Source organism: Pectinophora gossypiella, chromosome 12 (genome assembly GCF_024362695.1).
Source record: "Pectinophora gossypiella chromosome 12, ilPecGoss1.1, whole genome shotgun sequence".
Lineage (NCBI taxonomy): Eukaryota > Metazoa > Arthropoda > Insecta > Lepidoptera > Gelechiidae > Pectinophora > Pectinophora gossypiella.
This window is the reverse complement of record NC_065415.1, coordinates 16,596,907-16,624,711: the sequence shown is the minus strand read 5'-3', so window position 1 is coordinate 16,624,711 and position 27,805 is coordinate 16,596,907. Positions and strand designations below refer to the sequence as shown.

The following is a 27,805-nucleotide window of genomic DNA, read 5'->3' as shown; positions in this document are numbered from 1 at the left end:
TTATGTTGTAAGTAATATGATGTAAGGTAGGATTCTATCTGTCTAAGGCAGGGCGGGAGCCTGGCCTGTCGTGGGCAATCTGCGAGAACAACTCTCGCACTTAGAAAATATTTTCTTTTGCTTCTTTCATTCCGTCATCTCGAGTTCTTTTGGAATATGAATTAAGTATTCTTACAAAAAAATATTACAATCTGTTTTGTTTAGATTAGATAACGCACGCAGGTACGTCATGAATTGCGTAGATATCTACATCGATGCTTTTTGTCTAGACATAATGCTACAATTACAAAAATCAAGTTACGACATTACGAGAACGCAATTATTCGTATTACGGGTAGATTAACATCTATGTTACGACTGATTTGAATTGACATTTAGTCATTTCTTTAATTGAATTGAAACGTTTACTACAGCCGCACTACCTACAGCATGATGGCGATCAATTGAAGCGTGCGCGGGAGTATCGGTCAGGTGGTGGCGGCCGCGGTGATAACGAGGTGCACAGATTAAGTAATTAGCGGGTGTGTCGGCGGCGGCGCGGTGGAGCCGCAGAGTGTAGTGCGCCGCGCAGCCAGCATGACCGCTCGCGGCGCCCCCGCCGTGGACCTGGACGCGATCCTCGCGGAGCTGGGCCAGTTTGGCCGCTACCAGGTGCGCACCTACTGCTTCATCCTGCTGCCCATCGTGTTCAGCGCCGTCTACAACAGCCAGTACATCTTCGCTGCCGCCGCCACCGATCACAGGTCCACCAACATACATTTTTATTTTTTTCAATTTATTTTTTAACGAGAAATAATTCATTCTTTGTTGTATAAAATATACACATGATTAAACAATACCCAAGGTCAACTCGTTAAAATACTTATTCTTATCAATTCCCAAAGAATTAATGACGTTTCCAATGGTATCATCTTCGATAGACTGTATTCACATGCGTATCATGTAAGTGGTTCGTCTCGTGGGTAACTAGTATACATAGGTAGTAGTTCATTTAAGAAATAAGTATACAGTTCCTTGACGTTTGAATGTCGGTTTTATAATTTGAATAAACATTTTATACAATATTTTAGTTTAAATTTAGTAAGTAATTGGATTTTTTATTATTACTACCTAAGTAGGTAGGCCCATCAGTTATTGTTGTTTGGGTATCCATTTATTGCTTCTTAGGTACGTCAGGCAACTGGATGAATTAAATACTTATTACATTAGGTACTTATTATCTACATTTAAAGGAATAGTAGAAGTAACAGGTAAAAGTTATACAATTTAATATTTCTACATAGAAAATTACTTAGTAGGTACTTACTTATTGCTAAACCTTTTTTCATTTGCATTATTAGATCGATTGCAGGAAGCAGATACTTTATTAATAACACTACTATTACGGCACCATCTGTAATTGTTAACTTAAAATTTGTTCAAAGATGATTAATCTTTCGAACGCCGGAACGCGGATCTCGACCAGACACAATGTAAAATCTATTGTGTCTGGTATCTCGGCATATGAGAGGTTAAAAGTATTTTAACGTTTAAGATTAGGTAAGTATAGTTACTATGGTGGCCGCGTGTCGATCAGTGCATATCACGGAGTGCGTCGATACGTAAGTTGTGAGGTCGGTCGCGTATGTGGTGGCTGCTAGGCCCACCAACCCGCGGTGCACTATGCCTCGTAACCCCGTTGGGTTAATTGAGGGGAGGTCTGTGCCCAGCGGTGGGAGGCATAAGGGCCCGCTACCTCCGGGTGATACTGCTGTTTATGGTTTTGTTATTATTTTAGATAGTTCCATTAATACTTTTATATGTATATATTTATATTTCTTGTCCACCTGTTATAATATTCACAACTTATTTACAAAATTATTGAAATTTGTTACCTTTTTGATTCGACAAAATATTTTACAATATTTCAAACGTGTAGGTTAGGTACGTGTTGATTGATGAATGTGGAGGAAGTAAGAGAAGTGTGTCAGGATCGAAGCAAATGGAATTCTATAGTCTCTGTTTATCCCGGTGGGAAATAGGCGTGAGTTTATGTATGTATGTATGTCAAACGTGTACTTGCGAAGTTTTCCAACACGTTCTATTAGAAGAAAGAAAGAAAGATAATTTATTTGCTTAAACATGAGTACCTAAGTACTAGTTTAATTTATATTAAGTACTCATGTTTGATGTCAATGTTCACATGTTTGTAATGTAAAGGAATATTTTTATTTACATAGACACTTGAAGAGGTGTTGTGATGTGGGTCAGGGATTCATTCCATTTGCGGTTATCAGCGTGAAGAGGACTCTGAGTTTGCAGGAGTGCTGTGATGAAATCTAGTTTTTTCTAAGTGCTATTACTATGTACTAATACAAGTGCAGTGTACCTATTTCTAATGTTCACTCGATAAAGAAAATATCTTAGGGAAATATCGTAAAAAAACATGTTTAATTTAGTCTTACAACATATACTTGTTTATTAACTTGCACAGGTGGTAATATTAGAGGAAATACAACACTACGGTAGGAGGCTTACAAGCAAGGGATGCGCAACGGAAAACAACTTAAAGTTACTTCGTTACAAGTCGCACATGTATTCGTTTTGTTTCAACAAAGATTTCAATACGGAACTACTGCCATTTTTTTATTATTTAATTTACTACCGTTTCGGGGTCTTTTGTTAAAAACACGACTGTCTTATCTAAACAGGCAATCAGTCATCAAAGACGACACGATCCTGTCTTCCGAGTGGTTTTGTTGTCAGTCGACGCACGTCGCAGCTCACTGCTCACAAACAAACAATTACTTTTTTATTGCTGGCAATTTTCCTCTTCATTGCGCTAACAGGGCAGAAACTTAATATAAACGTAGTACTGAGAGAAGCAAGTTGGAATCATGACAGCGGTCGTTTCAGCCAACCAAAGCTGCAGTCGCTAATGAAGATAATCAACCGCACATATTTTAATCCCCGCTCAGTGTGCGGAGCAACTTATAGTAGCAAATTTATCGGGGTGAGCAGAGCGTTGTTGTATCAAACCATAATCGCAGCCACAAAAATCAATTGAACATACCTACTTAGACGTTAGGTGATAGGTGTCTATTCATTTAATTTAACAGATTCAACATATACATTAACAGATCCAACTTATACAGTACATATCGATCATAAAGCATCAATTAGGTGAAACAAGTTATGATGCGTGTACTCCGATAAAATGTACATTTTGTTTTATCAGCTGAGACTGTGTGCGTATGTAGGAGGGAGCCACACGTGCGGTTAGTTCGGAACTGTACTATACATCCTCATAGTAGCTCAAGCGAACTATCCAGTTTATTTGTCGGTGGATACAGTATTTGTAGCAATAAGACTTGTCCACCATAATTAGATAATAGTAGCTGCCGACATAATTAGCTATAAATAGTCCTCTAATTTACCGATTGTTACCGACCTGTGACTGACAGCAGCACAATAATTGTAGATCCGTGACTTGAAGTTATCTCGCCATTTATTACGAGAGGATTAGCTACAACAGGATTAGCCAAGGTATTTATTTGAACACGATGATTAAGGCAATGTGTCCGATAGCATGACCAATTCAGTGTTAAATTCGTATGAATAGCAAAGACCGCGTTGTCACGTTAAATAGGCATGCATTGTTACTTATGAAATTACCCTTAGGTCTTAGGAAACTTTTAAGAAGCTGTAAATAGCAATCAGTGGTTGTAATGTACCCGAGCCCAGACGATGTAACAACTCACTTCCGCTGCGGCGTTCCGTATCATGGTATTCTCTGCAGCCATCTGACACGCACGCGGGGGTCATTTTGATGAGGTAGCAAAATGTTACGTCTTTAGTCCACTAATCTAATCTTGAGTGTGGGATCCCACTGTTGGACAAAGACCTCTTCTTTCTGCACGTTGCGGGAGTCATCTACGTCCTGTTCTTTCAGGGCTGCTATTATCGTCCAGAATAGCCTTAATAACTAAGTATTTGGTTAAAACTTTATTTAGACCTCAGAATGTTATTTATGCGACACAAATTGTGTTTCTGTTTTATTTTGCCAGCACTACGTGCAGTTGTTTGTAGTATAAGTGCGTAGGATATAGCTGGCTACCTACCCACTAAAATACAGTCGAACAGAGACATTTTACGCGCTGTATAATAACAGGTTAGAAAACCAATCATGTCGGAAATAGCTGATAGTTGCCTACTCGCAATAATTATCATCTTCAATTGACAAATCAGTTACATTTTTTGCAATCATGTGTTTTTTTCTGTCAATGGTCTATAAAGACTATGTGAAGACTAATTGTATATTTATATGGCCCTAAGCTCCCCTAATAAAATTAAATAAATAAATACTTATTAGGAAAGGAAAATCACGGAAAACCTTACGCAAAGCAAAACAGGATAAGTGAGGTAAGATGGTCAGTGTCGAGGTTTGCATAGGGCGGCCTCCGTTGAGGTCGCCCCGTGCCTGCGCACGCGCCATATGTCTCGCGGGAAGGGGGAAATATACAAGCACGTAATTTCAAGCTGTAGGTATATCCTCAACGAGGTGAGCCATAGAATCAGCTGCGCAAACAAGCGACAGTGACAACTTGTTGTTGATTCACACGCAGCGAAACTGTGTTCACTAATATTGATCAGACAGATAACACATTATAGTTTGCCATGACGCGAGTAGTTTCAAGTAAGTACTTAAGTCCAATAGTAGATAAATGAAAAATAAAACACTAACGTTGCATCTCAAATAAAAAATATCTCCTCTGTAAAGTCCGAGATTAAGTATGTTTCTATCACCGATACTAGATACTATCACAATTATAGATACACACGACTAGAAAAACAATTTCTTATAAACCCTGCGTATCCACGAGGTCGCCCCGGAGCTGCACTCTCTTGTCCCACTTGCACGGTCACTTACATTAATGACATGTTTTTTCCGCCAGTGGCTTTTGTCATTCAATTTGTTTGTACATTTAGGTACTTACTTGGTGCGTTATTTATGTTATGTGATTGAGAAATGTAATTATAAGAGAAGACCCACATTGCCTGACGCCTTGGTTGTATTAAGCCTTTATAAGAGTTTCTCTCTAAACAATAGACTCATCCTAATTTACTCCATCTTTGCATCGAACTGGTACAGCACACAGCCCGCTCAGATTCCTTATTATACCATCGACATTAGTGTAAAATAGAAGTCACAACTGTATTACTGGTCATGATCAGATGCGTGGTCCCGGAGTGCGAGTCCCCCCCGCTGTCGTGGTCGGCGGGCCCGTGGGCGGGCTGGGCGCTCCCGGAGGAGGACGGCGGGCGGTGCGCGCGGCTGCAGCCGCTGCCCGCCGCCGCCGGCGCCTGCGCGCCCGCCGCCTTCCACCACAACAACACCGTCGCGTGTGACGCCTGGGTCTACCAGAACAACTACACCATCGTCTCGGAGGTAATACGATACTGGACACAATGTAGCTTGACATAAAGCTGGCTCGGTGCCGCTGTGTTGTGTTATCGTTTGCATATTGTTATACATTTTGTATTGTTTGTTTCATTTTGTTAACCTAACCTGTATGAATGAAGCTGGTTTAGCCATCGAGGGATGGAAAGTCGGACAGGCAGTCACTTCTGTACAAAACCAGACCTCAAATCTTCACGATAGGTAAGCGGACCCTGTGGACACGGGATAACGCCAGAGAGATATACTTGTTGTAATAAACCTAATCCATGTAAGTACTATATGGATGCTGAAATTGAACCTGTGAGAACTGATCACGGTTGGCGGTCAAAATTGTATACTTACATTTATAAAGCTGTTGATAACGATTAATGAAAAATCAAGATTATGAACGTACCTAAGTACATTATTATACGTGATAAGTGCAGAGTTGGCTGGGACTGCTGGGAGAGATCTCTTTTAGAAATAAAACCACATTTTATTAATCTTTTCATTGTTTATATTTTTCCTTGTTATGAATACTGTGAGTAATAAAAAAAACATTAAGAATTCTATATTATTATGATTAGATGATGTACCTACCGGGTAATCTTAATGATGCACTGGCCAAGGCGAGTGTGTGGTACATACGCACTACCCCGACTATTATCTGCTGTCGATTCTGTATGAGTTTTCATTATTTTATTATTATAGATAAAGACAATGATAAGTAAGCATTTAAAGTTGCGATATTTTTTCTGTGCAATTTTCCGCCAGACGATACTGACCCACTAACGGAAGGTTGCCCTGGGTACCGATGTACTTGCTGCATGTCTGCTTTCCTTCAACCGGACGTTGAGGATATTTCCTTAAACAGCGATCAGTACCACAGTAAACAAGCTTATATACTTAGGTATTTACTGTGGCAGGTGTTTGAAGTAACACTCACATTATAAGTACCTACCTTTCAAATTCAAATTCAAATTACGCACTTTGTGTGTATTAGAAATACTGAAATGAAAGAGCAAATCAAATTACGTGCACAGTTATTGATTCAGAATGGAAATGGAAAAACTCACGACTATTGAAGTAGTAAGAGGTACAGCCATCTTTTGAGGAATTCGAAGCAGGTCTGGCTTGGCCGTAGGTGGCCCTTTAGGTACGGCACGGCACCGCTAAGTAGTTCATGCTTGTGGTAAGACGTCTGACCGGTCCCACCAGCGGTGGCAGGTCCCGCAAGGGGCCGCTTGGTTTATTGTCACCCTACCATGTAGAGGGCCCATCTTCTCTCATATGCTCGAGACGGTTTCCTGTTCGGGCCTGATCAGAACTAAGTGCCCTCGTTTCACCAAGCTTTATTAGATCAATAGTGAATATCAGCTGCGATGTATGGACGTATGTTGCAGTTCGAGCTGGCGTGCGAGGAGTGGAAGCGCACCCTGGTGGGCACCATGCACAGCGTGGGGCTGTTCGCCGCGCTGCCCATCACAGGATATATCTCCGACACGTACGTCGTACCACACTTATTTATTATAATAATTGTTTTGTTGCAAGCCAAGAAACTTTGGTCCGAAGTAAAACTAATATCGTGTATTGCGCGCGACGCGACGGCTCTACTGACACTCGTTCGCGAACAAATTTCCTATCTCATGAGTATCTCTGCTTGGATCTATTCAAATTAGTTCTCGGCCCTACATAGATACTCATATATTATCAATTCTTGTCTTGCTTTTCCTTTAGCTGGTAGAAAAATTATCAGAGCTATCACCCTAAACATGCTAGAGTCCGTTGAAACGTCCACTTCTAATGATGTGGTGTGGTGGCAGGTTCGGGCGTCGCACGGCGTTCGTGCTGACGGCGGTGTCGGCGGCGCTGATGGGGCTGGTGCGCGCCTTCTCGCCCAACTACGCCATGTACCTCGTGTTCGAGTTCCTCGACGCCACCCTGGGCTCCGGCGTCTACAGCACCGGGTTCATACTTGGTAAATTAACGGACATATACCCACTGTTCTATTTCGGGTTTTCATGACTTTATCCTAAATTGGGGTATTTCAATTACATCCATCGCTTGATGACATAGTAGGTAAGAAGCCAGTACCCGGTTAATTTTGGAACCTGTTTTATCTTTTCAGCGCTAGAAATGGTGGGGTTAAACAAGCGAGTCCTCGGCGGCAACATAATCTCGTGTTCGTTCGCGCTGGGCCAGGTGCTGGTCGCGCTGGTGGCGTGGGCGGTGCCGTACTGGCGCACGTTGACCGTGGTGCTGTACGCGCCCTCGCTGCTGTTCGCCTTCTACTACTTCGTGCTCGAGGAGAGCGTGCGCTGGCTGCTCAGCCGGGGAAACAAGAAGGAGGCCGCGCGCATTATCTACAAAGCGGCCGCTGTCAACAGAAAAAAGTTGTCACCAGAATCAATCAGACAACTTAGCGAAGACACTGAGATTACGCAGAGTGGAGAATTGAAAAGTGAAGAAAAAGAAACCCAGAAGGGAAATGAAAAGTCAGATTCTGAACCGATTAAGAATCGCTCCCTAGCGGCGGAGGTGATCCGGTCGAAGATCATAATGTCCCGGGTGGCGGTATGCTCGTTCGTGTGGATCACGACGACGTTCACGTACTACGGGCTGTCCATCAACTCGGTCTCGCTGGCGGGCAACATGTACATCAACTACATCCTGACGGCACTCGTGGAGATCCCCGGGTACGCGCTGAGTGTCCTCACGCTGGACAGGTTCGGCCGCAAGAGTTCCATCATGACGGCGTACATCGTCTGCGGACTCGCGCTCATCGCCCTGCCGTTCATTCCCAGTGGTTAGTTTTTAAAGTCTACTTGAATATTACTCGAGATATTATCGCCTTTTTGATCGTTTATCATCCGATGATTAAATTCAGACAAAATTCGACCTACTTACTAATAACTATCTCCCTCGTAACTTAGTACCTACGTCTCATGACGTCAATACATCTACGATCCATCGCATCACTTTCGTTGATATTGACTTTGTTTAATTAATGGTTAACGACATCACCACACGCTATCATAATCCTTAGATGGTACAGCTTTTAATACATCAGAATCACGCATCATTACAACAACTTTACTGCTGGTGTCCTATGTTGGTGTGACTATGAGCACAACCGCAACATTCCAGATCTCCACTGGATCGCGACGTCGCTGAACATGCTGGGCAAGCTGTGCATCAGCATGGCGTTCAGCAGCATCTACATCTACACATCGGAGCTGTTCCCGACGAGCGCTCGTCACCGCCTGCTCGCCGTCTGCTCCATGATCGGCAGGATCGGCAGCATCGTCGCGCCGCAGACGCCGCTGCTCGTAAGTATATCAACTATCAGCATTGTGCCATTTTATATCACGACACGATAATTAAGTATTTAAGTCTGTTTCTTTAGAATCTAAAAGAATTAAATGTTTAAAAATATTATTTTTTACATTGCGCCATTGTCAAATGCGTTGTAAAAGTCAAAGGACTTTTATCCATCGGATTTGTATATATATAGGCAACAATCTTCTAAAACCAAGAACTCGATCATGACAACCAGGTTTGATGTCGTCCTGAGTGAGTAGAGTAACTGATACGAGTCGTAATTTTGCAGATGCAGGTGTGGGCGTCGCTGCCGTACCTGATCTTCGGTGGCATGGCGGTGTCTGCGGGGCTGCTGATGCTGCTGACGCCCGAGACGCTGCACCAGCGGCTCCCGGACACCGTTGCCGAGGCTGAGGACATCGCCAGACATCCACACAACACCACCTAGCACTGCAACACCACCTGCAACCACTACTGGCACTGCAGACGCCGGAGACAGTGCATGACCCTCTCACAATACTCAATCAAACTCACATCAATTGCGCCTGATGGTATGGACGATGCAGTGGAGAATGAGTTCAGTATTGTAATAAAGAGAAGTTGACGGTATCAGCACGGACGGCACCGGTTCCGCGCGGCATGAAATATATCGAGGACTTTGACCAATAGACGCAGCGAGTAGGCACGTGGATAAACGTCCTATGGCGATTGGTCGAAGATCTCGATATCGTTCAAGCCGAAACCCGTGCCGCGGGCGCAGGACGGTACCAATCGATGTCGAAACGTGTCACCGGAGAATAAACTATTAAATTCTAGATTAGGTACAAACGAACGTTAAAGTAATATAAATACCTAATTAAAGTAATGTTTTATCGAACATTATGTAGATAAAGAAAAAGAAAATGAAGCACACTTAACGTTTGTCGAACTGTCCGTCGCGTACTTGTGATTCTTTAGCTAAATAAGAATAAATATGAGATTTTTAAGTATTTATAAGTATTAATTAGTTTTGTTTTAGAAATTAAATCACGTAAAACAGTCTGATAGTAGTCTGTGAACAATAAAATACTTAGCGAATGTACAACAACGTCATCATAATATTGACAGGTATACCTGTGTGGACTACAGACTGGGTTTATGCTCAAAGTTGCCATATTAGTCATTGCGTAGAATGTATTGATCGTAAGATATGATATTGACAGCGACGCAATACACGCTTAAGATTAGGAGTGAGTACAAATCTTCGTCAGGTATGTATTATCAGGGTATTTATTTTGCTATAAGTTTGTATAATAATATCGTTTAGCTGTGCTCATAATTATTATCTACTGTTGTTATAAACCAATATTAAACTATAAAATTATGAATGATTTAAGTATGGTGTAGGTATGTAACCGGATAGTGGTGTTGTGAGTCATCGCAACATCCCTGAGCAATAATTTAAGCAATATTTTCATAAACTTCACCTTAATCTTTGTGCTGTTTTATGCTGTTTCTGTCCTAAGTTTTAATGATATGCCTTTTAAAAATAAACTATGTGTAAGTTAGTATAAGTAGGTACTTATTATTTAGCTTAATTATATCTAGGTACGAGTACTCATTAGTAAAATATTTTAAATTGTGACAAAAATGTAGTGAAGTGTATTAAATAAATAAATAAATACTAAAGTTCAGCCGAAAATGTTTCAATATTCTAGAGAATGGGATTTACATCTAATTCATTCAAGTAGCGCATTTGAATTAAACTTAGAATTTTGTGAAGTAGTCGCGGCAAAGCCCGGCGGCCAGCAGCTCGGCGGCTGCTGGTCGCTAGCCCATAGTACACGGACGCGATTGAGAACCACCACCACAACATACTGCTACACTGGGGGGAGGGGAATCTCACGTCTTTACGAGTACGATGGAGTCTAGTGGCTGCAGGGGAGTTAGCTCTTTGTAGTCACAGGACGGTCTGACTCCAAAGTTCAGATGGGCTATTATTTTAATAATGTATTGTAGCCTAAGGTCTGTCTTGGCTAGTTTTCATAAAATTATGAATTATAGCCTTCGCAAGTTCTAAACCTACAAGTATTTGTCGGTTATTATTTTATAATTCCGAAAATTTGGATTATTGGTAGAAACTAGCGATCGAACATAATAATTCGTTGGTAGGTTTATAAAAACTAGCCAAGACAGACCTTAGGCTACAATACATTATCTTATGTTATAAGAAGTTATGATATGTTATACTGTTACTTATAAATAAATTTCAGGACTGACCATTGAACTTGGCACCCATTTAGATCTCACTTCTTTTGTCGTTGAAGTCGACAACCAAGGCATTTAACATAATATTGAACTTGGCTGTCATTGCACATTTATGTTTTTGATTGGATCAGCTTTACACTAAACTGCTGTATGACTTGACTTTACTTGGCGGCGTGTCCTGGCCAATTTCTTCAATTCGCGCAGCCCCGTCGGTTGCAGCGCGCGATCTACTCAGCAGGGGTGTGCACGCGCCGCCGCGTGCGGCGCGTGCAGGAGAGTCAGCGCAGGCTGTCGTGCAGCAGTCACCAGTACGACAGCAACAGCAGCGCGGGCGCGTATATCCCCTGTCAAGGACAGACATGTATTAGCCATAAGTTAGTTATCGTCATCACTGTCTTTAGAGCTTCTAACAAGGGACCACGCTCAAGAGCCGTAAGTAAGCCGGATGACTGCACGGCAGCGGAGTGACGACGTCAGTTGCGCGAAGAGCGACGCGTTTGAATATGTTTGTAAATCTATGTACATTTGTATTGAAGTGTTCTTGCTGGCTGTGGCGCGGGGAGCGGGGTGGTAGTTTGGGCAGCCGCCACTCGCGCTAGAGCCACCGCCGGCGCTGGTGATGTCGACGACTCGCACTCGGCTACCTACCACGCATCTGCAACTAATTAGATGGGTGATTCTTATTCTTACGTTTTTTTTTGTGAGTTGTAAGAATTGTATATGTTTTTTAGGAAAATCAGTGACCCCTGAATTATTTTACTTAGGTAATTACTTCTAGTATCGTGTCCGGATATAATTTTTGCCATAAAATTATTAGATATTATATTTAAAAATATTTGAAGTCATAAATGTCACGGAACGTGTCGTGTGAGATTGCCAGAATTGCAGATAAAATGTTTTTTTCTGAAGATGTGGCATGTTATTTTTCGAAATATTACAATAACTATGCAAGATGAACCTTTGTTCTATAAGACTGTTTAACAAAATATATAAATAATGCACACTATTTATGATTTTGAACAACATACATTTTGTGAGCAGTTTTTGTGTCACGACCGTGTGCGACTCTTTAAAATTACAATACTCTGTAGAAATAAATCTATGACATTGGCAACCCTTTCTAAGTTTTTTTAGAACGGCAACAATATGTTTTTGTCAGTATTGCAAATGGCTAAGACCGTTGAGACCAGTATAAAATCAATCTGCTTTTACATTTTAAAAAAAGGACAACCTTAACTCGTCAACGCCGTGTTAGAGTTTTAAACTTAAGTATCAGTGTTACACTATTGTTTGAAATATAATATGCACGTCATACAGTGTAGTTTAAAATAATTACTTAAGATTTGCAGTATCGTGGATAGCTTTTGGGTTATATCGAACACGTTTCAAATTGTCACGACCATGTAATGATAAAAATGTCACAGCCGTAGACATTTTAAACACATGGTTGTGACATATAATGCATGATCGTGACATTATTTTTTATTTCAATAATTTAGTGGGTTTTGTTGCTTTTATTTATAAATTATATTATTGTTTGATATGCTTACATACGAGTACTTACTTTACTAGTTCATATAGATCCCAGTACTGGGCAAGGGCCTCTTCCAAGATATTTGGAAGGAATTTATTCATAGCCACACTAGGCAGGGGTTTTATAGGCGGTTGTATGGTATTGTTACGGAAGTGGATTTTGGGATTGGAACGAAACTCACTGAGTTCAAGGAGAAATATTTGTTTTTCAAATTGTTAGTATAAATAACGACAACCCTGATACCCCTTGCTACGCTAAATTTACTAAGAAGAAGTATCATAGCGTCTCCTGATATCAATCAGGAGACACGGTCTTTACCTGGAATAGCAACGATTCTGCAGATCTTGGCCTGAAGTTCCCAGTACAAATAACCTCCTTAGAGGAGGCCTCGACAGCTATTAACTCCCTCACGGATCACGTGAGGTCGGTTTTAAACGAAACTTCAAAACAGGTTCCGGAGATGGAAGACCATATCGCTGGAAACTGCCTACCGATATCCGTGATCTGCCAACGGAGAAAAACGCAGCCACCCGCGCATATGATTCCAATCGCACCGAGGAATGTCGCCGTCATTTGCGTCTCTAGCAGCATACTGTAAGAAAACGTATTAATGACATGCGACAGAATCGGTGGGATAACCTTTTGAGCGGCATTGAGCTCCACCACCAGGCCATCTGGCAGCTGTCTAGGTCTCTTCAAAAGGATACGGTTTTACCTCTCAATAGGCCTAACCAACCCCCCGCTTTTGACGATGACAAAAAAGCCGAATGCCTTGCCGACAGTCTCGAAGCCCAATGTTCGCCCAGCACTCTCCCTATCGATCGTAGGCACCGCTCGACGCTCGAAGATTGCCAAATAAATACTTTTGATTAAACCAATTCAGTGTTTGCTTACTGCCTAATTGCTCCAATCAATTGAGACAAAAAACTAAGATGACAAAAAAAAATAACAGCAACAGTTACAATGAAAAATGCAAAACAGTCACATCCATGTCATATTGTGTCACAGCCATGTTTAGTGATGTCACGACCGAGGCACAAATGTCACAACCGTGTTTTTCTACCCTTGTTTTTTAATATTCCTGAGGGTATTAAGCTTGTCCATATGCATCCAAAATATGCCTTTGACATAAACTTTCGATTTGCATTATAAAAACTCATAAAAACATATATTAATTTTTTTTGGGTTCTCTGCAAACTATTTAAGAATTACCCAGATACCTACCGTATACGAGCATCTAAAGTCGGCACTCGCAAGGACATTCGTCCGGCATATGGTAGGACACGACGTTGAGGTCCGGTGATAAGGAAGATTTGTGATCACTGCTCGCACTGTATTCTATATATTTAGGTACCTACATGTAAAATAGAAATGACCTACTCACTCGGGATACTTCGATCATTACAGTAACAAAAAAGCTTCGGAAATCACTGTGAATGTTTAAAACCAGGGAGTTTATACTTCAAAAGAAGAGTTTATACTTAAAGATGATTCTACGAATTCCGAAGGTTGGTGCATTAAGAAAACAAAAATTTAAAAAAGATGTGCGTCCAGGACATGAAATGATAAATGACATTATACTTATAGTAGTTACTGTTAACTAAGGTATTCAGAAACGAAGAACGCGGCGTAGTTTCTAGGAAAGATTAAGATGGTGCCAGTTTATGATGAAAAGGAGCACTCCGATTCCAAGTGCCTGTTCTACAAATTTCACTATTTACAAACGCGACAGTTTGCTACATAAAAATTAAAGGCGCTTTTTCATTCACGATTTACAATCAGTTACTAAGTACTTGCACTTCGGTTATTTGATAATTCCAGTTCTGTACACCCCTGACCACAGATTACTTAATAGCCTGACGACGTGTAGCGTTCTACCTATGCCGAAATTTATAAAAAAAGTGAAAATATATAAATTGTATAAAACTAATTACCTTAGTGGAACGTGCGTTATCCTTGTTGACTATACTGCAGTGACATACTGAGCGTTTGCCGCCGGCATGTCGCGACCATCATCCCTGGTCTGTAAGCGCACTAGACATTACTTTACACTAGTTTGACGATCGAACTAGTGAGAAGAAACGGTGATCACCACTAATAAAAGGTGAAGGTGGTTTCCACAGAAATGTAGAGGCAGACACGGTGGACGGAAATAAGCCAGACATACTTTTACAATAAAATATTACACCTACCTAAACTTTTGATAAAAATCATTTTATAATGTCTCTAAAACCATCACGAAGATTAAAGTGTAAAGCGACCGTTTGTCGAGCGTTTACCAGAATCACCGGTAGTTTATGATAATGAAGATAAATTGCAGACGACGTGCGTGCGACACGTGCGCGTGCGGCCTCATGTAATGTACCTAATACGTACATACTAGAGTAGGAAATATTGTTGGAATGACAAAAATAAAATGTACGGCCCATGAATTAATAGATAGGTAATGACATCGAAACGATCGAATTTGGAACATGATTAGGTGTACCGCACAGACGTTTGTTATAGCGTGGTACTTATCTAGTAACGAGGGGAAAACGGGATTCTCTTAAAATGCATAAATGGTTGTGTCATAATTTTAATTATCGTAATCCTTTTCGCATAACGTTTTTAAACATAATAGTACTTTCCCATAATAACATCTAAGAATACTGGTTTGTTAGGTATAACTTATTTTTGGACTAATATTTGTTGGTATAAATTTTATTCGCATATAAATAGGTATCCATAATTCTTTTTAGAATAAGAGTGTTTTGTCATAACTTTTACAAAGCATAACAGTAGGTTAGGGTGCGGCGGGGGTGGCCCTTAGGCTATCTTACACACGAAAAGTATACTGAATGATCACCAACAGCATGAAAGAGAGTCAAAAAATATAAAAAGTCATAATCATGAACCAAATGCAGCCAAGGAAAAAGTAAGTTTCGGAAATGTTCAAAGTTGCGTCAAAACTTTTCTTATTTGAAGTATAGTTTTTATGCTTATAACACTCATTAATTATTATGCTTATGGTAGTTATGAGTTTCAAAATTATGCTTAAAAAGTTATGACAAATTAATACTATGCGTAACTAATAATAGGACAAGTAACACATTATGCCATGGTACATTATTACATAAAAAAATATGCGTAAAAATAGAGAACCCGGGAAAACATCTCAATAACATAATTATACGCAGAGGCAACATTTTGTCTGATTTCTATAAATGTTGAATACGGAATTAATATTTAGGGTGAGAATATCAACAAGTTCGACGATTACCAAGTCCTGAGATGAGACGTTCAATGTGAGGTTTGAATGTTTCCAGCGCGTTCCTTTATAGCGAAGCATCATCCATTTTGCTACATTTTCTAATTTGTAAAGTATGCGATAAGAGATCAAGTAATAGTCGAAAGGCAGTAAAACTAATCCAGCTTAACTAGGCGCTGCGAGTACGCAGTTATCATATCAGTGGCAGACCACTTGTTCTGTAAGTCCATGACCATAAAACGCCACTCCTGCGCGGATTGCGCTCAACAAATACTCGTATCTAGTATTAATTGAGATTACCAAGACGAGTTGTACAATCAAATTGTATAATTTTCTGTGTGAATGTGTAGAATGATAGTTGACAGTGAGTGCAGTTTAAAAGAGTGACTTTAAAATAATCCTATTGAAATTTGATATTGATCTGGTTTTTCTAGTAATAGATACAGTAATGGTTGTGACATAAATGAAATAATGACAAATTAAACAAGAGAGAGAAACATGACTAAAATAATTCAATTTATGATTAGGTACGAGGTATTACTTGAGGCACCAACCTGTAGTTGGTGGCGGTGGCGGCGAAGACGAAGTTCCCCTGGCTCATGGTGGTGTCCACCACTAACCAGCGCCAGCTGCCTCGTCTGGTACCGCCCCCCCCGCCCGAATCCACACCCTCGCCCTCACCCGTCTCGCCAGCTCCACATACTTCCCCATAATTGTTTTCTTTTCAACATCAAAGTTACATTCAGCTAAGTTACACACAGCAGCTGTTGCGTTGCTTCATTCACCACTGATTTTATTGATGACCATACGGATATTATTGCAGTAAGTCAGATGCAGTCAGTGCGTAGACTGTCGATGTTGAAGATACACAATCAGACTGTGCGAGCTCAGATGTTGTGTAGGATGTGGATTATCTTATTTTAGATTAAATGGGATTGTAACAGAAGCAGCGCACGCACGAAACTTCCACAGGAACAGTTAATAATTTTAAGAATACACACTACTTTTTGCACAAATACGACACATATCTGCAGTTCTGCTCTTAAGTAACTGGTCAAACAGTTCATAGCGGGTAAGTATGACAAATGAATATTCACGAATCACGACAACTACTTACCTACTTATAGGTAATACAAATCACCCACACTCATCCCATTACCCACAGCCCATTACCCATCACGTGTAAGCAAATGCTCTGTTAGAGCAACTGTTGTCTGAGGTGTTCGTTATTTTCATGTCAATTCGTAGCACAAATTGACTTATTGTTCCTCTGGTCTATAGACTGACTGAATTTATCACCGATAATGTATAAGCATTGTTGACATGAATTGATTTGATTGCACTTATGCTATTGTTGTTATTAGCAATAATCTCTTTGTGGTCTTCGTAAACTTCCATAACGAACATGTTCGACAATCAAAAATTACTGGGTATTCATTATTGAGTACAGCTATATTATCACTTTTTATTTCAAACATATGTTCTTGTTTTAAAATTAAAATTACACAGCAAACTTAAACAGTAAGTAATTAGGTAAATATAATTAATTAACATCTGTTGAGTTATATATCATCTAGTATTTTTCTCATATAGAGTATAGAGGTCTGTGCAGAAATAATGTAAAGTAAATAAATATAATCAACTGTTAAGTATACCTTATCTGAAATGAGAAAGTTGTAATATGTGTACAGAGCGACTGTGCGTGATATCACAAATTGTCATCGTTTAAGTGAATTTTCCATCACCTTTAATAGTTTTCATACTCATAAAACTACGTAATTATATACACATCTCATTTTGTTTTAATCTATTTCTCTCGTGTGGATTGTGTGGTGGATGACCAGTCTCATCAACCCTTTGTGAATGGTTAGTCAGTCAGATCGAGGTATTAGGTAAGCCTATGCCGAGGCAACAACGAGTTAGCAGATATTAGGTTGAAAACTCATTTCAAACTAATATCTGCTTGGTCAGTTGTTTAGATACCAGTAATCTTGTATAAGTAGATATAATTTTGCAGAAGGTTGTAAAAACGTATGTAGGTACACGAATACACCGACACTCTGTCAAAACTTTAAACATATCGCAATCAAATCTACATTGGTAATCAATTATACCTACCGAGATAAAAGCATTAAAACGGATTAATCGCGTGCGCGATATAAATTCAAATTCAAAAATATTTATTTTTCAAAATTGGCTTACAAAGTTAGCGCTTTTTGAACGTCAAACAAAATTAAATTACTTACATATTATGTAACTAGCTGTAAAACTACTACCACATCGGAATCTGTAACGCTGAGGGAAAGACGTGGCCAGAAAACCTCCCAGCACAGGGCCCTAGTCCTACTGTTTCATGTTTTCCTTTCTTTTCTTTTTTTTTAATCCAGTTTGTATTAATAATTTATAGACTGATTTGATTTTTTTTTTTTAGTTGGATTATTTGACTTTTTGTAATTTGAAACTGTATTATTGTATTAAGAATTACTTAGATTTACTTAGATAAATTATATTATTTATAGACTTAAATACAATGGTATTCCAATTACAGTCGGTGGAAGGAAAGTGAAAAATAAAGAGTTTATGTGACTTTATCACAGAAACAGTGTTTTATGAGCTCCCTGACAGAAGCAGGCCTGTCCACATACGCAGCACCCGATCACGAGTTGACGCGAAAGCCAGCCATCGCTCCCTTCGCACATTTTTGAGGGAAAGGTGCGACCCGACTTCTGACATATGACACTTTCACATTGAATACTAAAGTCAAACAACTGCACCTATTTGTGAAAAATCCCCAAACCTCTGCGACTACACAGAGTTTACAGGCAAGGACTAAGAAAGGGATATTTGGAAATTCATTTCCCAAGTGGATGTAAGAGTAGTAACGGCAACATAGATGTACCTAATATTGATATTTTGTGACGAGATTTTCTTTGGTAGATAAACTAGGCTAGTATTGATTGAGCAACTTCATGATCTGGGGACTACACAGCGATGACAGTGCCTTCGCCTTTTTCCTACTTAATACTAAATGGGGGTGAAAGAAAATCATTTAATTAATATTTTCGTGTGATAAGATACGTAGGTGAAAGTGTAGCTGTATATGTATATTCCGGCTGATATGCTGCATAATCGTCGAAGTCAGTTACAAACTAAATGACAACAGGTGTGGTATAATGGATACCCAATACCTTTACTTATTGCTTTTCTACTAGATATTAAGCGTACTTAATAGGTTTAGTCGAAAGTTTTCGTGAAATTCTAAGTTTTTATCATTTATTTACCTGTCTCGATAGTACCTGTATTGATTCCGGTTTAAAAATTGTACTCATACTTAATAGGAACTGTTGCGTGTTACTGGAATTAGTGAATTAATAGTAAGTACTTAGTCGTTAGTAACGAGCCGCCGCGGTGCCGATGGTGGCTGTTTAGTGGATGCAGCAGGGCGCGCGGCCGGGCCTCGCCACTCAACATTTAAACACGAGTACCTTTGCCCGCTGTAATGTGACCTTATAGTGCAATGTTTATCATAATATTTATACGTCTACGGACTAATTCACAAGAGTGTATTACCACTGAATAAATGATCGGTGTTCCTATGTATAAAATAAAGTGATTTATGGTTATTAACGTACGCTCGTATTTCAAACGGCAGTAATATAGTGCCATACAAAAACTTTAAATACAGTTCCAGCTGGGTACCGATACGTTAATCGATCTCATTTACGTAATCACGTGTGATAAGCTGTTCAAAGTTAAGCTGCTGATATTAAAACACGGACTATCATATCGGAGATTGTAAATAACTTATCAAATATTTTTTTTATCTACGTCGCAATTATTCTAAGCAGTACGACAATTAATTCTGCCCGAGGTCACTCAATCGGGGCCCGCGGCCGACGACGCCGCGTTTGCCCAATTAATTAAATAAAAAGAAGAACAGTATACCAGCTATGGCAGAGGATCAGCCTGCGGTTGTCGCGGTGGAGACTGTCCAACCCGACGACAGCGACGTCACACGCGACGCAGGCGTCGCCCAGCTGGACCAGCTGCCCACGGTAGCCACTGCTAACGAGGTCCACACTGTCAAAGAACCTGTTCAAAAGGAAAGTATGACTGATGCTCCTCACCAGAATGGTAAAAGGGTTAGCGTGGTGGAGCCGGGCGGGCGCCACAGCAAGGCGGACGGGCCGCGCAAGAGTCGCGCGAGCAAGGGCAGCAGGAAGGGCAGCGTCTTCGAGAAGCCGATAGACCTGGACGACGTGCTGGTTAACGAATTGGGACAATTCGGTCGCTTCCAACTCACCAACATTATACTTGTCGCCTTCCCTATCATTATGTCCGCTTTTATGAGCGAATATATTTTCTCAGCGGCTGCCATTCCTCATAGGTAAAAATAATATTATATAAGTACATATATGTTAAAAATAGTTTTCCATTCTTTTGTGTTGCGCTACGTCTCGTAATTTGATAAATAAAAACAATAATTACAGATGCCAAGTATCGGAATGCGGTGAGAACAACAGGGACGTAGAGTTCCGCCCGTACTGGATCAACAACGCCATCCCACAGACGAGTTCTGGCGGTCTGGAGAGCTGCGAGCGGTTCAGCCCCGTCGGCGGGAACGGCTCGCTCAACTACTGCCCCGCCAACCTCTTCAACAGGGACTTCCGTGTCGAGTGCGATGGATTCGTGTACGAGAGAAACAACTCAGTTGTCTATGATGTGAGAACATTATTACTTAAGTACTTACCTGCTTTTATTTCAGTTTTATTTTCCGTCAATAATTGCTTAGACCGTGAGGCTCATCACTCCACGGTTCCGGTGGGGATATGGCAAACAAAAAAAAAACTTCGTGAGACGTTCTCTAGTTTATTTAGTTTAGGACATTGTAGATTGAAATCTGATTGTCCGAAAATTATTCGTTGTATCGAAACTCTGGGAAGTCACGTTAAGCCGATGGCATACTTAGAAGTAGGTAAGTCTGCCGTCGGTACAGGAGCCATGCCAGGGGCCTTCTCAGTAATAATCCTGACATCAGAGTTGGTGAGGTCGGTTATCGACCCATAAGAAGAATCAACGACAGAAGAAGAAAAGCTGTTAGAACATAGTTCTGTTTTATTTTTGTCAGTTCGACCTGGGGTGCCAGGACTGGCTGCGCGCGCTGGCCGGCACGCTCAACAGCGTGGGCACGTTGCTGGTGCTGCCCATCACTGGCTACGTGTCGGACAGGTTCGGCCGCCGCGTCGCGCTGGTTGTGAGCGTCTTCAACCTCGCGCTCATCGGCCTCATCCGCGCCTTTTCCGTCAACTATCCTATGTATCTCGCCTTGCAGTTACTTCAGACTACTCTTGGCGCAGGCACTTTCAGTTCTGCTTATATTTTTGGTGAGAACTGTTTTGATACCTACTTACTTACTTAACACCGTACTTCGGAAGGCACGTTAAGCCGTTGGACTCGGTTATTACTTATGTAAATAAGCAGTCGTTAGATGAGCCGCGTCAGGGGCCTTTGGCGGTTCAATAATAACCCTGACACCAAGGTTGATGAGCTTGGTAATTCACCTCACAACCCACTCGATAGAAGAAGACTTAACACCTACAATGACAGAATATTGCCAACTGTACTTTGCAACCAGTCACCGCATCAAGCAAAGTATGGGCTAGCGAGAAAAGTGCTAGATCCAAGCGTCATCGTTATCATTTACTCATAACACAAAACAATATTACTAAATCAGTTCATGTTTTCCAGCGGCTGAAATGGTGGGTCCGAAGTGGCGTGTAGTGACGAGCGCGACCTCATCGTCCATGTTCGCGACGGGGCAGGTGATCCTGGGCAGCGTGGCGTGGCTGGTGCAGCCATGGCGTTACATGATCATGGCGCTGCATATCCCCTGCTTCCTCATTATCAGTTACTATTGGATCCTGTCTGAGAGCGTCCGCTGGCTGCTCTCTAAACGGAAGTACGAAGAAGCGCGTGAAGTGCTGGAGAAAGTAGCCAGGTTGAACAAGAAGCAGATCAGCGAGAAGTCCTTGCATGCTCTTATGAATCCACCAGTGCCAGTGGTTGAGCCAGTCAGTATATTTTATTTTACTGACTAGTTAAAAGTTGTAAGGATACAAAATGATGGACGAATGGATGATGTTATTCCATTTATATTTTTAGGGCGAGGAAGAAGAGAAGCTCGGCCTCTTCCAAGCGATATTCCGTTCGTCAGTGCTGTTGCGTCGCGTGTTCACGACTCCGATCTGGTGGATCACCACCACATTCGTGTACTACGGGCTGTCGATCAACTCGACGGGGCTGTCGGGCAACATGTACCTCAACTACATCCTCACGTGCGCCATTGAGATCCCCGGCTTCTTCACCGCCGTCCTCATCTTAGATCGCATCGGCAGGAAACCAACCCTCACCTGCGGTTTCTTCCTCAGCGCAAGTTGCAACATTGCCTTCGCTTTCGTTAATAGTGGTCAGTGTCTTTGTTTGTTTACTTGGTAACACAAATTCAGTGTATATCTCCAAAGTTGATATAACACTTATAATCATAAAATGTATCTTTATCGAATCTAAGAGCATAAATTAATAATCCAAGATAATGACCGTTGCGGAAAGAGAATTAAATATTTTGTTTGATAATGATGCCGTATCTAGTGATTGGAATGTTGACAGTTTGGCTTTGGCTAATACCAAAATGCGTCAGTACTTATAAGAAGCTTAAATCACATAGAATTAACGATTATACTAGTGTGAAAAGGTCACTCTCCGCCCCGCATCGATCCGCGCTATTTGAATTCACCAGTGCCGATTGGGTACCTACCTAACCTACCTACTTCAGTCCGTAAGATGTAAGAAGTAAGGAGCGCGCATGGACTATCTATCTCACTCGCACGGATAGGGCACAGTCGCCCGTATACAGAAATTGAATGTGTGTTACACTCAGTGTGCTCAAGTAAGATTGTGTACAGATCTGGCGACGCTACGGCTGGTGTTGTTCCTGCTGGGCAAGTTCGGCATCTCGGTGGTGTTCACGTCGCTGTACCTGTTCACGTCGGAGCTGTACCCCACCGAGTACCGCCACACGCTGCTCGCCTTCTCCTCCATGATCGGCCGCATCGGCTCCATCACCGCGCCGCTCACGCCCGTTTTGGTGAGACATGATCTTGACGATTATTTTTGTCCTTAAATCCATTATCTCACACTGTTTATCTAGTCGCTTTGCAATATAGTCTTCAATGTAGTTAGTCATATTGCTACCTAGACAATCTGAGACCAATCCACATATGGCTTTAACTACTTGGCCGGAACTATGCGGTTAACTATGTAGTTGGCATACATAGCTTCTCTTTAGGGGATTGTGATTATTTTGAAGATATGAATTCATGGGAACTAATATTAGGCAGTCAAAGCACTAAAATTTTTAATAATATTTCGTTTTTTTTTTAATAATGCTAGGGCCCTGTGCCGTGGCTTTTCTTGCAGCTTCTTTTCCCCGGTTATATTGGTTGTGAGGAGTTGCAGTAGTTTTAGGCGGATGAGACGTTCGTTATGTAAAATTGACGATTCAAAGTGTAACTATATTACCTACTGAATAAAGATATTTTTGAATTTAAATATGATAGTTCTACTATAGAAACAAGAACACCTTAAATTCAAAACATTATTAACAACAAGCATAACAATGGTTGCAGGCGGAGTACTGGGAAGGCATCCCGTCGCTGATGTTCGGCTGCATGGGCCTGCTGTCGGGGCTGCTGGTGCTCACACAGCCCGAGACCCTGGGCACGCGCATGCCCGACACGCTCGCCGAGGCCGAGGCCATCGGCCGTAAGCCGCGGTGATCAGGACACCTACTGTTGCTGCCCATCTCATCTACCTGCACTGTGGCTCGCGTGAGCGCCTGCACCCACACCTAGTCTGAGTACACTGGTATTCACAAATCAGACCTGACCTGCAGTGTTACATTTACACATATTTTGAAGCTGCATTTCGTGACGTTGACGCATGGATTGTAAGACATATTATGTAACACTTTAGCGTTGACGCTCATAAAGTTTCTATCAAGAGGTCTAAAGATCCTGTTCTTCTTTATGTTTATATTTCAACTGATTAGGCGTTAAGAGTATTAAAATAAATATATTTATACAACTTTACGTATTATTCTGTATTTACAAAGTACAAACACACCTAAATATACAGTTTTTTTCATTTCACATAAAATATCAGAAATCATAATAATTATGAGAATGAGCGAATGCCGGTAATCAAGTGAACGGGGAGCTGCTTGCCTCTGTGAGCAGCCAGAAGTGGCTACAAAGATCCGTCTGACTGTGTATAGAGGAAACTGCTTCCCGCACTGATGCACGGCAGTGAATGGCGGGCTTGGCAGGAGAAACATGGGAGAAATTGTAATATTTAGAAGTTTTTATGAATCGTGTTGCATTGAACCATTAAGAACTGAAGAGAAAACGAAAAGTGAAAGAAAATGTAGTGACTAGAATTGAAAAAGATGTGCATCATAGTATAAAGAATATTGAATATTGGATATTGTATAAGGACCTTCGTGTTGTAGCGACAAAGAATGGAAGAACACTATTAAAATTAATAATTTGATGCAACTGTAAATGGTAGAGGGGGAAAAGGATGGAGTAGGCGAACGAGAATGTCTTGAAGAAACACCAGGCTACAAGTAGACAACCGGCGATTTTGACGAAAGTGGAGGAAGTGAAAGCGATGTGTCCGTAGCAAGTGGAGTTCCATGGTCTGTGTCTACTGAAATGGAGAATGTGCATGATCTTATGTTGTATACATATTTTGAGTATACAATAAAAAGTCTAATCTACTCTACAAAATATCCGACAAACTTTATTAGGACCATTTTATCAAATTATATTATTAAGGTTCATCATATCCATCTTAGGACTTCGTATCAACAGTGGCTGCAAGTTGTCTTTGATTACTTGTGGCTCTGCCCACCCCATTTGGGATTACGGGCGTGAGTTTATGTATGTATGTATGTATGTTATCAAATTATACACAGTGGGTGAGGGTGCCTTGAGAGCCACACAAGAACAATTTAGCTGTTTTCTGTCTCGGCATGTACACGTTGTCAACGAGTTGTTTGTATCATACTTAAATATAAAAAATACACAAAACAAACCACACTATCAAACAATCAGTCCTAAATAATAGTATCATCGACTTTGGCAAAGCTTACAAGATAATATCACTGTCCTTACACATAAGTTCCTTCCTAAGTACTCCGGCAGTCGTAATATCCTGGAATCAGGAGTTTGCTGAACCAAAGGTGGTTCTTCAAATGATATTGTAGAAAACATAAGTGTATGACTGGTTTTAACATTATCTTTGAATAACATTACATAGCTTGAGATTCGACAATCGATCTACTTAAATTCAATATTCTAAATATAACAATGAACGATCACCAAAAATGCTACCAAACCTTGAGATTCGCTGCTTTTGCAGTTTGATGACTACCAATAAGTCAAACGAAATCGAATTGATACTAAGAGAGGTAGACCTTTAATATGGCGATCACGCCCTACGAGTATACGGACATAATTGGTCACGCACACACTCAACTGATAGTTAGTTATTTAAGGGTATAATCACTAAATTCACAAGTGTCTGTTATAATTTTAAGAATGTCACTAAATTCACTAGTATCTGTTAGAAGCGGACGACTTGACTGCTGGGCGGCGGCTGGTCGGCGCCGGCGCTGGGCTCGTGCGCGCTTGGCGGCGGCACGTCCGGCGGCGGCACGTCTGGTGGCACGTCGAGCCGCTCGGCGTCGGCGACGTCGTCGGGCAGCGCCACGCCGCTCGTGTCGGGCAGCAGCAGCGCTAGCAGCGCCGGGCCCAGCGCCGCCACGCCGAACACCACACTCGCTAGGCCAGACATGTACTGCTCCTGTGAGGCAAGACGAGCTTCTTTAGAATTTGCATGAAAATGTCGTCAACAATAAATTCGATCAAACATCGAATTGTTTGTTAAGTCAACCTTAATAGAATTCGTAAATAGGTGAAACAAACAATTTTAAATTGACTTGGATTTCGATATCTAGTATCATTTAATATTTTATTTGTAATTCAGTCATCTACCAAATTAATAAACAAATTACGTATACTTAGGGAATTTTAAGATTGCTAGATAAATCCACCAGTACCCAGTACATTCTAAAGATTCATAGTTTGGCATCATCCCGAGACAAAGGATAATTATTGTAGTACCATGAAACCACGAAAAGCAAGAAACTCACCAGTAGCGGAGCCTGCGGCGCGAGCACGGTTCCGAACCGCGCGAGCGTGTTGGCGAGGTTGGTGAGTGAGTTGCGGCTGGTGGTGGGGAACACCTCCATCGCAGCCACCGACAGCGAGAACACGCCGTAACTGCTGGCCATCATGCCCGCCAGGTACAGCGCCAGGGACGACCACGACGCCGCTGCAACAACAACACCTGTATTATAGATCACTGACAGCGAGGATACGCCACAGCAGCTGCCGGCCATCATGCCCACCAGGCACTGACTGACGCTGCACAACATCTATAGTTTGAGATGTTATTCATATTATAATTTTTCATACGGTTTCTTTATATTAGATTATCTTGTACAAGTACTTATATCTATCACACAAGCTAAGGTCTACTTCATACTTACTCTTGAGAGTCATTTCAAATATCAGAGCGAAGCAAACCAATTAAGAATAAACAAAACCACAACTCACATTTGGGCATAAAAGCTGACGCAATGAAAAAGACCATGCAGAGGAGGTAGGAGACGCATATGGGCGCCTTCCTGCCGAACCTGGTGAGAGTGAGCGCCGTGATGACGCGCGTGGGGATGGCCACGAGCTGCAGCGCGGCGTAGTTGAGGTACTTGTCGCCGCTGATGGTGCCCGAGTTGATGATGGTGCCGTGGTACACGAAGAACGAGCAAAACGATAGTGCCGCCACGAGCACCACGCGCGACACCATCGTGCGCGACTGTAGTGCCCGCATCAGGTGCCGCGTGTCCACGCGGGCCTCCTCCTGTAACAGGCGGTGACCAAAATCATTGGTATATATTATCTGCACATCTGGTCAAGTTTTACGAATTTCCGCTCATAATCACTAACGGGGTAGGCAAAGCCACAAGTAATCAGAAGGAAATTTGTCGATACATGATTGTGATGAACCGTATAGTGACAATAGATCAGCCCACGCACATCATAATGGACACAAATACCCAAGAAGGTAAGCGGCTGAACACGTTCTATTATTTCCGCTCATGCGTAGCAGCGTAACAAAATATCGTAATCTTAAAAAAGGAGTTACTTATTAGTTACCTGGCCAGCTTTCCTCTGCTCAGTGATCTTTGTTAACATATCCTTTGCTTTCGTCGACAACGTGATATTGTTGTACTTGGCAACCTTGTTGAGGACCCTGACCGCCTCGTCCCGCTTGTTGTGGGCGAGCAGCCAGCGGACGCCCTCGTCGACGAGGAAGATGTAGAAGACGGTGACGAGTAGCGGCGCGTAGATGGCGCGGGTCAGGGACCGCCAGTAGGGGACTTGCCAGGCGATGAGGCCGAAGAACGCCGTGCCAAAGCTGGTCAGGATGTCCCATATGCAGGAGAACATCACGCGACGCTTCTGGCTGACGGTCTCCAGAGCTGCGGGCGACGGTCACGGTCACTATCACTTAAACACTCCAGAACCCTGTCATATTTAAATTATTTGATAAACTGCTTCCTAAGTCTCGCTCAATGTCAAGTACGTTAATGCGACTGGGTTCCTTGAGAGATATTGAGGAGCCCACTTACTCCCACAAGTTCTGTTGCACAGTTCTGTTAATAACTAAGAATTTGCAAGAAGCAACAGTTTACAGAGTGATTATAATTACTATTTCAACGACTGATAGTATTCAAGTTAGAGATCTCCATAATTTTAGTACTTAATAGTTTTCGCGTGTGTTGGTGCGATTCTCTTCAGGGTAATATGACATAAATGAAATTAGAAAGTAGAAATCTCATAAAAATACA

The 27,805-nt window shown here is 41.5% G+C and overlaps 3 protein-coding genes across 4 annotated transcripts in view; 2 read left to right on the top strand and 1 right to left on the bottom strand.

Annotated features, from left to right (window-relative positions):
- The first annotated feature begins 342 nt into the window (after positions 1-342).
- LOC126371409 (organic cation transporter protein-like) lies at positions 343-10,413 on the top strand. Its single transcript, XM_050016688.1, has 7 exons — positions 343-743; positions 5,215-5,428; positions 6,823-6,923; positions 7,243-7,397; positions 7,548-8,225; positions 8,567-8,748; positions 9,030-10,413. The coding sequence occupies exons 1-7, from the start codon at positions 577-579 to the stop codon at positions 9,186-9,188; spliced, it is 1,656 nt and encodes a 551-aa protein (XP_049872645.1). The 5' UTR covers positions 343-576; the 3' UTR covers positions 9,189-10,413.
- Positions 10,414-19,612: 9,199 nt separating this feature from the next.
- On the top strand, positions 19,613-23,918 carry LOC126371406 (solute carrier family 22 member 7-like). The gene is made up of 7 exons (XM_050016685.1): positions 19,613-20,158; positions 20,262-20,493; positions 20,900-21,155; positions 21,520-21,842; positions 21,934-22,237; positions 22,734-22,915; positions 23,457-23,918. Exons 1-7 carry the CDS (start codon positions 19,722-19,724, stop codon positions 23,604-23,606), a joined length of 1,884 nt encoding a protein of 627 aa, XP_049872642.1. The 5' UTR covers positions 19,613-19,721; the 3' UTR covers positions 23,607-23,918.
- LOC126371408 (solute carrier family 22 member 3-like) overlaps positions 23,905-27,805 on the bottom strand; it is a 24,439-nt gene continuing 20,538 nt past the window's right edge. For both annotated transcript variants that reach the window (XM_050016687.1, XM_050016686.1), the window contains exons 7-10: positions 27,111-27,436; positions 26,511-26,814; positions 26,045-26,226; positions 23,905-25,695 (exon numbers count right to left, since the gene is read on the bottom strand). In XM_050016687.1, the coding sequence (XP_049872644.1) occupies positions 25,456-25,695; positions 26,045-26,226; positions 26,511-26,814; positions 27,111-27,436 (1,052 nt within the window). In that variant the 3' untranslated portion in view covers positions 23,905-25,455. The remainder of the gene's footprint in view (positions 25,696-26,044; positions 26,227-26,510; positions 26,815-27,110; positions 27,437-27,805) is intronic.